Raw genomic sequence first — 17,794 nt, 5'->3', positions numbered from 1 at the left:
ATGATCTAAGTGCTAGAGCCCACTGTAACTACATAGCTAAAAAGGCACTAAGAATTGTTAACCTAATCCTACATAGCTTCTTCTCTGGTAATATCACACTACTAACTAGGCCACACAAAACATTTGCTAGACCTATACTTGAATGCAGCTCATCAGTCTGGAACCCATATCATGTATCTGATATTAAAACAATTGAAAAAGTCCAGAAATATTTCACAAGAAGAGTTCTCCACTCCTCTACTCATTGCAGTATACCTTATGCCACCAGACTTGAAACTCTAGACCTAGAAAACCTAGAACTACACCATCTCCGGTCCAATCTAAATATAGTATATAAAATCATCCATTGCAATGTCCTACCTGCAAATGAATACTTCAGCTTCAATCATAACAATACAAGAGCACACAATATATAATAACTCAAGGTTAACCACACCAAAGTTGACTGCAGAAAATACGACTTCAGCAACAGAGTGGTCAATGTTTGGAATACTCTACCTGACTCTCTGGTTTCTTCCCCAAACCCCAAAAACTTTCACCTTAGACTTTCTACTATTGACCTCACCCCCTTCCTAAGAGGCCTGTAGGGGGCGTGCATAAGCACATCAATCCTGCCTACCATCCCTGTCTCATTGTTTCTTTTTATTTTTCTTGTAAGTATCTATCTCATGTATTCAAAACTATGTTTATTCTTATACCTGTATCTTGTAAGCAACTGACAAATCAAATAAATACTAAAAAAAAAATACTAAATATCCCAGGATTTCAGATACAAAGAGCAGACAGTATTGCAGAAACATCTGGTAAAATGAAGGGAAGAGACTTATGTTTATATATTAACAGTCGCTGGTCCAGAGATATAACTATACTAAAGAAATTCTGTGATGTGGACTTAGAGACATTAATTATCAATTGCAAACCATTTTATTCTCCATGTGAGTTCTCATTTCTCCTAATTTCTGTGTATGTTTCTCCACAAGCTTGTGTAAACAATGCATTACAAACTCTAGCTGACTAGATTATATGGGCTGAAGTTAAACACCCAGATTCATTTCCAATTGTTTTAGGAGATTTTAATAAAGCAAACTTAAGGAAAGTGCTACCAAAATATTTTCAGCATGTCAATTGTTTCACTAGAGACAAGAATACTTTAGACCATTGCTACACAACATTAAAAGATGCTTATCAGTTTTTATCACAAGCAGCTGTGGGACACTCTCATCGTTGTATTATTCACCTTGTACCTGCTTACACCTTGTACCTGCTTAAATCAATGAAGACTTGCACTGAGGAGACAAAGCTAAAGCTACAGGCTTGCCTTGACTGCACTGATTGGAATGTTTTTGAAGATACCTCTGCAGACTTGGATGAACTCACAGATACTGTAACAGCATATGTCAGTTTTTGTGAAGACCTATGTGTGCTGACCAGAAACCTGAGAATATACAGTAACAATAAACCTTGGTTCACAACTAAACTTAAGCAGCTACATCATACCAAAGAGGAAGCCTACAGAAAAGGTGATAGAATACTGTACAATCAGGCCAGAAATGTATTCACAGGGGAGATTAGAGCAGCAAAAAGAACTACTATGAAAAGCTAAGGAATCAGTTCTCAACAAATGAACCAGCAAACATGTGGAAAACTCTTTAAAATATCACTGGTTATAGCAAACCTTCTTCCCATGCTGAAGGAAATCAATAACTGGCAGATGCCTGAATGTGTTTTACTGTAGGTTTGGGAGAAAGCTACTGCCACCCATTTCCACAATCCCCATCTCAGACACACCAACAACAGCCAATCCTCCTACAACCTATCCCATCCCATTGGGCCCAGCACCTCTGGTGATTACAGAGAAAGAGGTGCAAGGTCTATTTCACAGACAAAAGCCAGGAAAAGCACCAGGCCCAGACAAGATAACTCCTTCTTGCTTAAAAGCTTGTGCTGACCAACTTCACCCGCATCTTTAATACATCACTAGAGATGTGCTATGTTCCTACTTGCTTCAAATGCTCTACTATCATCCCAGTGCCGAAGAAACCTTTCATCAAGGAACTGAATTATTTCAAATCAGTTGCTCTAACATCTGTAGTTATGAAGACCTTTGAAAGGCTTGTGCTGGTCCACCTGGAAACCATCACGGATCCGCTGTTAAGATTCCTGCAATTTGCCTACCAAACAAATAGATCGACAGATGATGCTGTTAATATGACTCTACACTACATCCTACAACATCTTGAATGTCCAAAGACCTATGCAAGGGTCCTCTTTGTAGACTTCAGATCAGCATTCAATACCATCATTCCAGATATTCTTCTAAGTAAACTAAATCAGCTAATTGTACCTGACCACACTTGTAAATAGATCATAAGTTTCCTAACAGATAAGAAGCAACAGGTGAAGCTAGGTAAAATCATATCTGATACCTGTACAATGAGCACAGGAGCCCCCCAGGCCTATGTGCTCTCTCTGCTTCTCTTTTCTCTATATACCAATGACTACATCTCTGTAGTCATTGATCCCTCTGTTAAAATACTGAAGTTTGCAGATGATACAAAAGTGATTGGTCTCATTCGAGACAACAACGAATCCGCATACAGACAGGAGGTTGTACAACTAGCCTTGTGGTGCAACTGGAACAATCTTGAACTAAACACACTCAAAACTGTAGAAATAGTAGTAGATTTTAGGAGAAACCCTCCTATACAACCACCTCTTACACAACACAGTATCAACAGTAGAGTATCAACCCTCCTATACAACCACTTCTAGACAACACAGTATCAACAGTAGAGACCTTCAAGTTTCTAGGTTCTATCATGTCTCCAGACTTAAAATGGACAACTAACATCAAAAACGTCATCAAAAAAGCACAACAAAGAATGTTCTTTCTGCACCAACTCAGAAAGCTCAAACTGTCCAAAGAGCTGCTGATTCAGTTCTACAGAAGAATTATTGAATCTGTCATCTGCACCTCTATAACTGTCTGGTTTGGCTCTGCAACCAAACAAGACAGACACAGACTATAATGGATAATTAGAACTGCAGAAAAAACAATTGCTACCAACCTGCCTTCCATTGAGGACCTATATAATCCGTGTGTCAAAAAGAGGGCTGTGAAAATATCAGACCCCTCACATCCTGGACATAAATTGTTTCAACTTCTGCCCTCAAAATGATGCTATAGGGTACTGCACACCAGAACAACTACACACAAGGACAGTTTTTTCCGAATACCATCACTCTGCTAAACAACTAATTCCCACAACACTGTCAAATTATTTACTAAGACTGTATTACTATTATTCTTCTCATCCTTCCTAGTACCTGTTTCTTCCCACTTATGACTATAACCATGTTACTTGTATCTTTACAATTTATATTGTTTTATTTGTTTCCTAGTATGATTTCATTGCTTATTAGTAACCTATGACTCTCACAAAGTGTTGTATCTTATGATTCTTGAAGAATGTATTTTATTTTTTATGTACACTGAGAGCATATTTACCAAAGACAAATTTCTTGTGTGTTCAGTCACACTTGGCCAATAATTTTATTCTGGTCTATTCTATTGAATATTAATGAGATTGTGTGCAAATTTTAAATAATTAAAGAAGCATTCTATAATATAACTCACCCAATTGGCCTTGAAACTACAAGTTCTACTTGTGGCTCTGGTTTGGATTCAAGAATGATGTTATACACTTCTTCAAATGTGGCTCCTTGCAAAAGCCTTCCATTCCATTCTAATACTTCATCACCTAAAAGTATAATCATCATAATCTGTTTACTGAAGAAAAGTAGATCTCTGAATTCTTATCAGTATTAGTGACATTTGATCATTATAATTTGCTTAAGTTCAATTTTTTTAAAGACTATATGTGAACTTTGTTCAATAACACAAAATGCATTTATACTTAAATAACAAATGTATCAATTAAAAGAAAATTTTACTTTGATTAGCGTATTTGTTCTTAAAATAAAGTATGTACAACATTATTTCACCTTACTTGTCTTTTAATATAAGTTCAATAGAACACTGCAACTGAATACAAAATAAATAATAAATATATTTAAAATAAGACAATGATTTCCACAATCTTCATGTTAGATGTTGATTTTAAATAACAGTTGCAACAAATGGCTTCTCCTGGATATTCTCCTGGGTAAAAGGACATCTTTAAGTTGAGGATGAAACTATATTCCACTTCCCAAATAAATAAATAGGACTCTTAAATAAAAAGATGGAAAGAAACAGCAGCAATATGAATTCACTCAATTGTACTGATGGTGGACGTACCAGTATATTGGAAAATCTGAAGAACTAACTTGGGGAGAAAAACCTATCCATGTGATCATTAAGAGTCAACCAAGTTGATGGCAAATAATCAAAATGATGGGGATCCACAAAATAAGTTAGTATAATACAAGTGATCTTAACCACCTTATACATATTTATTTTCAGTGGGACTTCATTAAAAATGCTTAGCCTTTAAAAAAAAATCTAGGAACATAACGTAACACCAAGTGCATATGATTGTATGAGAAACAGAGAAATATCTCTGTTTTCCTTTTACTATCTAAAATATTTTTATTCCCTCATGTAATTTAAATGGCACATTTAATTCTAATTTATTTTAAATTAAGTAGAATGTCAGTGTCTGTTTCCTGCTATGTTCAATTCAAATAAGAGGTAGTATTCAGTAGGTACTGACCAGTTCTGCAGAACCAGTAGCGGAAATTTTGAGTAGTTCGAAGAACCGGCAACTGCCACCTCTGACTGGAGATTTTACAGTATCCTTCCCCTGCCACGCCCACCTAGCCACGTCCACAGAACCAGTAGTAAAAAAAAATTGAATCCCACCACTGATTCAAATTATTGAGTTTCAGCTTTAAAACTATAAGCTATCAGGGACAAAGTAACTTGAAAAGGTTTCTGAATATGACCAAATATTAAAATGCCCAGAGAAATATTTTCTAATACACACATCATTATTTTCAAATAACAGATATGGGTTATCATACCTTCTCACCATTATCATTTGTTTCTTATTTATCTGTCATAATTGTAATTATCATTATAAATATATACACATCACATATGCTGGAAAAAACTTAAAAATGAATAATTTCAAATTTTGCAACAAAATAAAGATACATACTATTATGAGGAAAGGTTTTAATAACACAGTTGTGCATCCCAGTACTGAACACATAAATTAAACCAGACTAAAATCCAGAACTATCATTTTTCAATTATGAAATTCAAAACAGCTTTCATACCTGGCCTAAGATGTCCAACTGTGTCAGCTAAACTTCCTTTTTTTACTTTGGTGATAAATGCACATAGTCGGCCTGATTCAGTCATCTTTCCTCCAACCACCTGTTTAAACATATGATTAAAATAATATTTTAAAAGTTCACAAAGGTCTTTTTTTTCCTCAAATCAGTTTTAATTTGGTACCCAAACTTACATCAAATATATTAGAATTAATTGATCAGGACATTAAAAAATAGACCAATATTTTCTTATGGGTATTTTCCAGAAATATTTTTAGTTTAGTTCAGAGCTGTTGATTCGATCAGGCTACCTCCATCAAGCCAATGACAAATTTCATATAAAAATATGTGCATCAGTGCATCTACAGAACCTATAATTATGAAGTGTATATTATTGTTACTGTAAATTGGTTCACTTTAGTTTATATAGTATTTTGACACACAAAAATTGAACATATAGGTTGCCCTCACTTATCAGCTGCCTTGTTTAGTAACTGCAAATGGTGATCACATGACCCCAGGATATTGTAACTGTACACGCCATACATGCCATACACGCCAATTGCCAAGAGCTGAAATTTTTATCATGTGGCCACAGGAATGCAGTCGAAAGTGTGAGGCTCAGTCAGAAGTCACTTTTTTCATTGCCACTATAACTTCAAATGGTTGCTAAACAGATGGTTGCAAGTTGTATCCAAGTCCTCTGTTATAATGAGAGAAAATTTATCACTTCCACAAACATTTTTTTGCATATGTATATCTAAGTGCCCAGAAATCTATACATAATTTCATTAAACGATTCTGTTTGTTAATTCATTCCAAACTATATTCAAAAACGTGTAATGGAATCCTAGTGCATTTTAAAGTTTTTTTAAAAAAAACTTTAATTTTTAATGTTTAAATTATAGTTGTGGGGAAGCAACCTGCACAGTGCTAACATGAGAAATGAGTTACACATAGAGAGACAAAGATCTACTGAAGAAAGAACACATGCACAAGAGATAGTATGAATATATTGAAGAACTGTAGAAAAAATATCCCTAAATTAATTAATATGTATCACTGAATAACATTCTGGAAAGTGAAATTAAATGGGTCCTAAAAATATTGCAAATTACAAAGCTGTAGGAATTGATGAAATACAAAAAGAAGTGTTTTAAACTTTGCAAATGAGATAGTTAGAGTGCAAGTGACAATTTATAAGTACCTAGGGAAAAGTGATCAGGGGCCAAGTGATTGAAAAATATAAATGTGTATTCCAATATCAAAAAGCACTGTGCTAAAGGATGCTCAGATTGCTAATCAACTGTATTTCACACGATAGTAAACTAGTCTTTAAGATTTTGCAATATAGACATCAACAATACTTGAAAGAGAACTGCCTGATATACAAGCTTGATTCAGAAGAGACAAGAGCAACAAGGATCATACTACCAATATTCAATGAATAATTGAGAAGGCAAGGGAGTTCCACAAAGATGTCTATTTTTTTTTTACTATCTTTTTGATTATAGCTGACAACAAACTGTAGATAACCCTTAAAAATGTAAAAGAACTGGATCGTTTCATCTGCCTATTCAAAAATGTGGATGATGGTTAGGAAGTGGCAAATAAGAATAGAATATTAAGCAACTAGATGCTTCAAAACTGGGAACAGACTACATCAAAATTGTATACTGTCATCCAATTTATTTAACTGATATTTGCTCAAAAAACTAATAGGGATCATAACTAGATCCACTACTTGGAAGAAAGACTGTGACAGATGCAGGCAAAATATTAAACTGCAAGAACTATCTTTAGAATGGTATATTGAGTTCACTTTCTCTTTTTATTAAGCTCTCAGATCAGAGAAATGCAGGTGTGACATACCCTCATTTACAAGGTTTGATATGACTTCCCTAGCCTCAGAGGGGAGGAATTCATTATTACACAGTGTATACTTTATGTATATTTTTACTTATAGAGACCATCAGGGAGCAGTACATAACAGATTTCATTCTTTAGATAAGTATTATCACATATCTGTAGCCATGATCTTTCAATGGGGCTCAAATCCCTTAGTGGGAATTGAATTTCTGTAAAATGAACTTATGAAAGTCACACAACTGAGCGTGTGACATATGTAGCATCTGTATTTTTTATTCTTGAGGGATTGAGTTTTATTCTCCAGTTGTTTCCAACTACATTGTCAAGGAAAGATCATCAAATATTTAATCTGCAATGTATATGCAAATAATTATGTATAACACTTTCAGGCAGGTCAGGCTAAATATACTAAATATAGCCAGGTATGAAAATGATGCACAATATTTCTAGTCTATATTAAGCCACACTAAATATAACTGATCATATGAAGTTGCTGAGCAACCTATATTCAGCTAACATAAATTTAAGTGAGTATAGGCCTCCATTCAATGTTACATACATACATACATACATACATACATACATACATACATACATATTCATACAATGTTATTTCTCTTTACATACATCTTTCTCGTTTCTTGCAAATCTGCTCTAAATTTGCTCAAATACTCCTTTTGAACTGTTTTGAGGTCCAGAAAGATTTTGAATTGGTAATGCTTTAATTTGATGTTATTAAAATGTTATTTATTTGTTCACATTTTATTGCTGCCTATCTCACATACGTGATTGGGCGCCTCACACAGTTAAACAACCCCAAACAATGCAAAGAAATGATCAAAATATTAAGAACAAAGCCATTAAGACACACTTAATTAAAAACCATTAAAGCCCAGAAAAACAAATTGCAGGAAAGTGCAATCCATTTTACTAATAGTACTATCATTCTGCAGACTCCACACCATCACTGGATCCCCAGAGATGATGACAAACCCTTTCTTCAAGCCCTTTGGGAAGGTCAACAGGGTTAGGACCAATCTAACCTCATGGAGAATAATCTTCTATAGGGCGGATGCCCTCCTCCTAGGCCCCATCAGATAATATTTCTTAGTGGGTGATACCCGTAACATACCCCTTCTCCCAGACCTGATGGGGTAAGAGCCAATCCCTCAAATAACCCAGCCCTATGTCACTTAGGACTTCATAGGTCATTACTAACACCATAAATAAACCCAGAAGAAAACTGGCTACCAATGCAACTCACAGAACAGAGTTGTAATGTGCTCTGATTTTAATTAACTAGTTAATTTAGTTTAATTTAATTAATAGTTCTTAATAAATTTATAACAAGAAAAAATAAAGCATCTAGAGAATATTTATTCAAACATATTGGTCACCCAACTCCAATGGATTCTTATGATTAAGTACTTTTTTTAAAATTGGTTGTAAGTAGTATCTTTGTTTTGGAAAATAGTATTAAGATATATAAAAAAGAATAACTATTTCTAATAAAAAATATTTGCATCTGAACTGAAAAATTTGACTACTAACCTTAAGTCCAAGCATTGCTCCTGAATCTCTAGGCACGCTTCCATCTTTTAGGCGTTTATTTAACAAAATTCGGCCAATTAAGCCATCTCCATCTTTGGATGGCTGCCAGGTTACAGGATGCTATAGTATACATTAAGCAAAATAAAAAATCAACAAAATTACATTTGTGAAAAGGAATCCCAACTTCACATTTATTTGGCACTATTATGTACTGTGAAATAGCTATGATTACACTATCACTGCTTTTGCAGATAGGCATCAGAGTTCATATCATTCCATTAGATTATCAGAAGTCATTTCTCACAACTTTCTAGCTAACTTTCTATACCAAATATAGTGAAATCATACCTACACATTGTAAACAAATTCAGTTTATCATTATGGATCTGAAAACAGTGAACATCATTTATAAATATAGAGAACATGAATGGGGGATCTAACACAAAAATACTTGAAAAGTTAACAAATGAATTATGAACTTAAGTAATTAAAAAGCCACATATTACTTGAAAATAAATCCCACCATGTTCAGCCTCTAAATTCATTTAAATGAACTAATAATTTAAACATTTCTACTAGCTATATCTGGACAGTTAATTGTTATTTACTACACATAAGTTCCAGAATAATACATATCAGTATTTCTGAAAAATTTAGCCAATGTTTTCAAATTTAGAACATCTGATTTTGTATAATCATAGCATTTTTTCACATAATGTACTAGTTTCATGCTCTCACATGTACACAAATAAACATGCACATTACATTTGGCAACAGTGATAGCCTACAACAGAAAGCAAGAAAGAGCAGTAATAAACCACATACAGCAGATACAACTACTATCCCATAATGCAGATAATATCACGGTGACAAAACAAATGAACATGGCAATGAAAGGGAAAAAAGAAAAACAATTCTGTCCAAATAGATACAGTTCCCCCTCTCCCATTTTTTTTAACATGGGAATCAAACTATTAATTTAATTTCCAACCCCAGGGGCATTAAGTGGTAATTAAACATGCCAATCCAGAAATAATTCTCATTGTTTAATCATAAAGATAATATCACCAAAATAGTATTGCATGTCCATAAAAGCAATGCTTCTTTTTAGTGCCTGGATAATTTTGTTCTTCCTTATACTTTTTAGATATCCACACAGTGATCCGTAATTGTGGTTTTGTTTTTCTTTTCTGCACCTCAAGAAATGTTAGATTAGACCTGCCTTTGTATTCTTGATCTGTTTTAATGAGTGACAGAGAGCAAACAAAGACCAAATGAGCAGATTAAAATGCAGGCACCACAAAGCCAATACCTTTTCACTATGGCTATGTTCCTCATTTAGAGTTGTGCTACTACAAGTGTCTACCCCAGAGTCCTTAATCTGAGGTTCAGACCACTCCAAGTCCTCTTCCAAAGACTGGCCACCAAAACACACCATTTTCTTTTGTCTTTCAGATAAGATGTTAGAGTCCGACAAAACTGCCTGTTCACTAGTTTTTCTTTTTCCCCTTTGACTGTCCCCTACAGGCATGGGATAAAAAAGGATACAAGAAAGAAAACATGCTGAGATGTAAATAAAACAAAGAAAACATGAAATGGTAAAGGAAACTAAATGGTAAGGCTCCACATGTCTCACCAAAGACATTGGGGATGCCTCACTGCTATGCCAAGATGTATGGTCCCAGCTGTAGTCCATGTCTCCTGTGAGAATCAGACAGACAAGATAGTGCAGCAAAGGAAAGGTGAAAGGAAGGATAGACAAAGATATAATAGATTTTGCATTTCTATCATCCTGCCTTATATGCTTTATTCACTAGCATGTTATTTAGAAAAAGAAGAAATCCCAAGGGACTATCTATCTATCTATCTATCTATCTATCTATCTATGTTTTCTTAAGTTTTCGTGGGTACTTACATGTATGGTATTCAGCTTTGTTAGGGCATTTTCCCACGTCATTATAGTTGTGCTTTTAAAGTTGTAGCAATGTTTCTGCAGAATCTCATCTGCCATCATCAGGCTTCTGTATTGTGTTCGTCTGTAACGAATACAGACGAACACAATACAGAAGCCTGGTGATGGCAGATGAGATTCTGCCGAAACGTTGCTACAACTTTAAAAGCACAACTATAATGACGTGGGAAAATACCCGAACAAAGCTGAATACCATACATATGTATGTGTGTGTGTGTGTGTGTGTGTGTGCATGTATATGTATATGTATATGTATATGTGTGTATGTATGTATGTATGTATGTATGTATGTATGTATGTATGTATGTATATATATATATAAGCACAATATAATGTTCATGTTTGTGTGCATGTGCTTGTATTCTGTATATATGATATGTAAGATTTTACAGATTTGGTATCACTAACATCACATTACATGCCAAATATAAAAAAAGATATGAATATATGACCGTTAAAACCTTATATATTTCAGAAAAAGACATAGACAATTTATTGCAATATAGCTTTTATCTGATCATGATTTTATCTGATCATGTTGAAAATGAGTGATTCCATTGAAATCAGTAGCTATAGAATATATATATTCTTAATACTGTTCTATAAAATGGCCTTGCCTTTTTAAAAGAAATCTTATTAAATAAAAAAAACATTTCTTTCTTCCAAAGTCTTTAAAGTACTGATACACATAAACTACAAACAGAAATTTGCGAGACTCCGATTTCTTGTCTGAAATGTTTATTTCATATTTTCACAAAAAATGAGGCAACACCAGTAGGGATTTGAGACAGACACAGACAAAAGCGTTGTCAATTTCTGCAATTTTACTTTAATGTATTTATTTAAGCAACATGGGAGAAGGGGAAAGTTCATTAATTCTTTATGGAGATTCTTTATTTCTCCTATTCTACAAACTCCCCAATGCACTATTAATGAAATGAAAATCTTCTGCTTCAGTAGATATAAATATTTCAAATTTCTGATACACATATGATGAAAGTGAAATAATGATTAGGACACAGAGACATATAGCATCTTCAGCAACTCTTAAGTAAGCTACACCTTTTCCTGGGGCTATGTGTTTGCCACATAATCCCCCCCCCCCAAAAAAAAAAAAAAACTTAAGAATTTAATGGCAATGGAATTTAGATTTAATTTTATAACAGACATTACAGTTCAACAGATTCTATATTATATTGTTATGCCCATTATATTGCCATTTTTGTTTCAAAATCCTGGTAAAATATTATTGTCTCATTTAAGATACTACAAAGAGTCACTAATCAAAGATGCACTGAAGCAAAATGAGCCATATGTACATGTTGCAAATATAACCTAAACACATCCTCCCCAACAGCTTTCTTTGGGCCCTAGTAAGATGAATTAAAAATGAGGATAGTGCCTTTTATAGTTACCAAAATAGATGTGATTTCAGAATATATTAATATTAATAAATACGGTGCAGTGATTTAGGACTGCATTCCAATCACGTTAATAAGACCCATGTGGAATATTACATCCAGTTTTGGATATAATAATTCAGAAAGGCATAGATTAATTAGAATGAATTAAGAGATCAGTCAAATACAGGAAAAACTATTTTATTAGAAAATGTTGAAGGAATATTTAGAGTTGAAAAGAGTTAGGAAATTTATTTACATTTATTAGCCATTCCAGTAGACCCTGGGGGTCATGTACAAAACTAAAAAATATTAAAACAGCTAAAAATATTAATTCAAAGAGACAGCACAGACTAAAGTGATCCAATAGACAACAACAAAATAAAACATGTCCTTTTAACAAATAATAAACATCAACCCCAAGCTAGGTTTTCAAAGTTGTCCAGAACCCTAGGAGAGAAGGCACCATCCTTATTTCTGGAGAAAGTACTGTTCCAAATGGTATGAACTGGAGACAGGAAAGACATACTTCCTAAGTACTACAAGATGACAACGTTGAATAGAGGGAACCTGGAGTAAACTTACTCTGCTGACCCACATTGAAACAACTGGAGTCAAGCAGTCTTTCAGATATGTTCTTCAAATCTCTGAATGGCTGCCATAAAAAGGAAACCAGGACTTCTTCACTCAGTTGGATCATGTTATCAGATTTATTTGAATATTAAGGATAGATTCAAATAATGCAGTAAATTAGATAAAAATGGAGTTGGCAGTTTGTAAGGCCTTGCAGACCTGGCTATTCCACCCAGGTATTCAGGCTTGGAGGATACACAAGCTCTGCTGGTTAATACTGTATTTTACTTGTTGGGATTACAGTTTTTGACCTCAGATACTATTGTTTGGATCTGTAATCTGTGTTTCTACCCTTGTAAGTTGCACAGAGTCATTACTGTGACATGAACACCAGGTAATTGTATAAATAAATAAACAAACAAATTTATATTAAAAGGATATTAAATTAACATCTACATGTTAGGCATAACATCTGTGGAGATTCTGTTTTTTTAATACATGGGTTTAGAGTTATTGTATGTTGTGTGAACCTAACCCATGTTGTGTGAGGCATAACATCTCATGAGGAGATTCTGTTTTGTTAAATATATAGGTTTATGATTATTGTATGTTGTGTGAACATAGGTGTCAAAAAAAATCAAATCCTCCATTGGTATTGGACAGCTAATAAATCTTACATGAAAATATCTTAATAAGACAGCTGAATATCTAAATCCAGTGTTGGATATATTGACTACTTTTTGGAGTTTTTACATTTGTTGCTAATAGTAAAATAAAAACTCTAAAAAGAAATCAATATATCCAACATTGGAGTTAGATATTCAGGTTTCTTAATTAGATATTTTTAACATGACTGTATTGAGGTAATGAGAACATTATTATTTAAAAAGCTGTTCTCATCTGTGCCTTAATGGCTGTCCATTCATTCTGACTAAAGATCTGCATGAGGTTTCATTATCACTTCATTTTCCAAATCAGGGCTATAAATGTTTGGATCCCAAATAACAGGAATATTAATCTTAATACTTGGATCATAATCACCACCACCCTTTATCTTCTAAAACATTAATATACATTTAAAGATTTCCCCTGCAAAATCTTTCTTGTAATTGTGGATTTTTTTGAAAGAATTGTAATTGACAATTACCACATTGGTTAAATTTGAACAATTCATGTGGGTGCTATTTTGTATGGCTAATATATTGTAGAAACCCCGAAATTTGAATTAATTAAATTTGTAATCATCACAAGCTAGCATATTATGTGAATACAGGTTTTGTTTTAAAAAAAGTTGGACGTTCATATGAAGTCACTTAATTAACTGATGAAATAATCTGAGTCCACTAACAAAAAATAAATAAATTGCTTTTGGTTCAGAATAAAGATATTTTAATTTAGGATTCTGTTTCTCACAGCAGCCACCTACATCCTTGCATGAAATCCATAAGCTGTAGATATCACTGGCTCTCAAGAACCTAGTATTTAAAGAAACGCTATGTCTTGCCATTATATCTACCAGCCATGAAGAGGGGACTTAATCTCTTTTTAAGTCTTTTATTTCCTCTTTTAAAGCCACCCCTAAGTTTAAATATGCTGCAGCCATTTTTTAAATATCAAATTTCACCTTCAATCTTTTCCCCGGCAAATAAAATATTTCCTGCTCTACCTTACTTGCCATCATTCATCTAATTCCGAGGTCGGAAACTATGGCCTCTTTATGACTTGTGGACTTCAACTCCCAGAATTCCACAGCCAGCTGGCTCAGAAATTCCAGGAGTTGAAGTCCACAAGTCATAAAAGGGCCATAGTTCCCCACTCCTGATCTAAATGGAATTTTACAACAAAATCAAAAGCAATAGAATAATTTTGCATTATGATCCTAAAATGTTTCATCGTTTTCTGTAAAGGTGCTCCTTTTTCAAGTGTCATTCATTTAATCCACCAACTCCAGAAACATAGCAGAAACCAATACAACCAAATAGATGGGAGATTTTTTTTTTTCAGTCTCTCTAATTTACATCAAACTCATAACTTCCTTCCTAACAGAATAAAAAAAAATACAGATGAGACACCATGAAAATACTAGCTTGAAGAACAGGAAGAAAACTATCCAAATTTGCTTCTCATCATATCACATTTTCAGGTTCATCAATATTATTTTACTTCTATGATTTTAATATACATGAAATCTTTGTCCATAATATTTTCTTACAGCATCATTTATTACCTTCTAAAGTACTTAACAATGGATCTACAGAATAGAACAAATTTGGTATTTCTTTAAGCAGTTCAGCCATGCTTTTTAATGCAAGCAACAATTCTATGTGTATATGTACTGGTGGGATTATAACAGGCCTTGAATTTTTTTACCAAGTCATGAAGAAAATGTTTCCTTTGAAAACACTATTCAGAAAATTCCCATATTCCATACAGGAATATCCTCCTAAGGCACATTCAAAGAAACAAACTTACTTTTAGATGAAGGTATGATTTATATATTTGAATACATATAGATAAGGGCTTATCTAGTATAGTTTCCTTTTGTAGCTCCAAGAGAAAGAAACAGTCTTTGGATGGGCAAGGGTGATAAGAAGCCACAGCTATTTTTTACCCAAGGTAATAAAGTTATTTTTAAAATAGCAGATTTTTCTTTTCAAACAACGTATTTTTTAAAAAGGCAATGGTTAAATTCTAAACCTAGATAAATTAAGACTTTTATTTGAATATGCTCTCTAACCCCCAAAGTAATTATTCAATGTGTCACAAGATTAAAAAAAAAAAATCTGGATTGTGTTTCAGTAAAAAACAAAAAACAAATATATATATATGTATATGTATATGTATGTATATGTATATGTATGTGTGTGTGTGTGTGTATATATGACCCACAGACGGACCAATACAGAAGCCTGATGATGGCAGATGAGATTCTGCTGAAACGTTGCTACATCTTTAAAAGAACTACAATGACGTGGGAAAATACCCGAACCAAGCCGAACACCATACATGTAAGTACCATGAAAACTTAAGAATATATATATATATATATATATATATATATATATATATATATATATATATATATATATATATATATATATATATATATATATAAACATCTTTATGAATATTTTACAGAAATAACTTTCAGTACTTCTAATTTCTATCTCCAGTAATATCACCGAAAGTGGTATTTCTATGGAGTTTAAATTTGCTTGAACATTTAACTTATGGAAAATTTGTATTGGTTCTGAGATCAAAATTCAATTATTGCTTTAATCTGTTTACCTTTAATAAATTTATTACCATTAATAAATACTGCCTTACAATAGCAATGAGCTTTCTTGAACTATTAATAGCCTTAATATTATTTTACAAAATAATACTCTGTGGGCTTTGCACAGACTGTTTCCGTCAAATGTTTTTGGTAACATTTATAGCCTAATTTTGTAGATGATTAGGTATGCTAATTCCACAGTTCCCACTATTTCCTAAGTCACCATCCTGGGTTACAACAAGGGGTTAATAATACATCCTTGTCAGGTTCTTTTAAAAGCTTCACCGATCATATGTGTAAATCATTTTGATAAATCAAAAACAATAAACACTGCTAAAGAGTTGCAATGCAACTGCTAAATATTATTTCTACACTGTATAAATAGTAACAATATACAGATGTTCTGATTCACACTAAGCAACTGACAAAATGTAACTATTAATTTGGCTTGAAGTCTAGAAGTCTTTTCAAATAGATTGTAAGGGAATGGGGTAAAATAAATAGGAAACACTCTTAGTAACAGCCTCACTTTTTTCTTTACTACCACTTTTCATAAATCTAATTTAGCATCAATCTTGCATGAAGGCTAACGAAAATGTAAAATTAACTCAATGAATATGATTAGCTATGCATTAACCCTTAACCTCCATTACTGACAAAAAGCATCATCATAACATTTACCAAAAACTTTGATTTAAGCAAGAGTTAATAGTTACAAAAATTGCAAATTCATTAAGGCATTAAAAGTAGGGATTTGCTTTTGCAAATTTAAGCTGCTCCTTTTAACTTACATTTTCCTTAAATACATTCCATAATATCTTATACTGTGATAACATACAAGTTAAGACTATATAAAGCCACATTTTCCCTTGAAGTAACACAGACTAGAAATAAATATTATAGAAGGCGTCAGTGCCATTCTTCCTCAATTTCTTCTCAATCTCTGTATTTCTAAAGAAACACAGATGTTGTTTCTTCCGAAGTCTACACTATAAAGTTAAATACCAGGCAATTTTATTTATAAACTTTTTTGTGTTAATTGGCATTGAGAAGTCCATTCCAGTAGTGGCTATCTACCAATATCCAACTCAGCATTTAATACCTGTCTTATATCACCCTTTACCACCTATAAACGCTGCTTCTACCATTAGTAACTAGAACAACCCTAGAAGGCCAATTTGCATATGGATTCCTGGATTTCATTGTTATTTCAAACTCACGTAGGCAAACCATTAAGTTTGAAAGACCAACGGGCACCGATAGGAAACAGGTTTAATCTGTTTAAATGCTGTCACGTTGTTAAATTGTCTTTTATTTTTCAAAAATCTAACAAATAAAAACAATGTAACATTAAAACACTAACCCAAAATAAAAGCATTTTTAAAAATTAAAGAAATGGCTGTTAAGAGCCATTTAAAAAGCCAGTTTAGTTAGATGTGTCTTAACAGCTTGTCCAAACAGCGATTGAGCCATTTGCAGGGAAGTTAAACCAATCACAGTAATTTACAATTTGCATTCTTTTTTGCTTTGTTCTGTCCCTTTTTTGTTCTTTTTAGTACACTGAAACATAAAACAAGCAAGTGCTTCCAACAAAGAAAGGCAGCTTTGTGTGAAAAACTCCAGTATGACTGTAATTTATATTACATAACTGGCATCCACATATTCTCCAATTTCCAAGTAAACAAATTATATAACAAGAGCCCTCAAAATGAATCATACTCTAAATGTTCACTAAAGCATCAAATATAAAACTTGAAATAATGTAAATTACATGTCTATTAAGAAAGTAACACATTTTTGTAACTTCTTTTTGTGACTGCAGAGAAAGATCATGATGTCGGTTAACATTTCTTTCTTAAGATTCATTTTCAA

At 33.1% G+C, this 17,794-nt stretch overlaps 1 protein-coding gene across 1 annotated transcript in view; it reads right to left on the bottom strand.

Annotated features, from left to right (window-relative positions):
- The window catches only part of RIMS2 (regulating synaptic membrane exocytosis 2), a 286,641-nt gene that overhangs the window by 160,646 nt on the left and 108,201 nt on the right, over positions 1-17,794 (bottom strand). The window contains exons 7-10 of the mRNA XM_087962082.1: positions 10,013-10,221; positions 8,701-8,820; positions 5,284-5,383; positions 3,638-3,761 (exon numbers count right to left, since the gene is read on the bottom strand). Of these exons, the coding sequence (XP_087818208.1) occupies positions 3,638-3,761; positions 5,284-5,383; positions 8,701-8,820; positions 10,013-10,221 (553 nt within the window). The remainder of the gene's footprint in view (positions 1-3,637; positions 3,762-5,283; positions 5,384-8,700; positions 8,821-10,012; positions 10,222-17,794) is intronic.

The sequence above is a fragment of the Notechis scutatus genome, chromosome 3 (genome assembly GCF_049901735.1).
Source record: "Notechis scutatus isolate UNSWTSFEM ecotype Mainland chromosome 3, rNotScu1.2, whole genome shotgun sequence".
NCBI classification, from domain to species: domain Eukaryota; kingdom Metazoa; phylum Chordata; class Lepidosauria; order Squamata; family Elapidae; genus Notechis; species Notechis scutatus.
The sequence above is the reverse complement of the archived record's forward strand: the minus strand, read 5'-3'. Positions and strand labels throughout refer to the sequence as shown.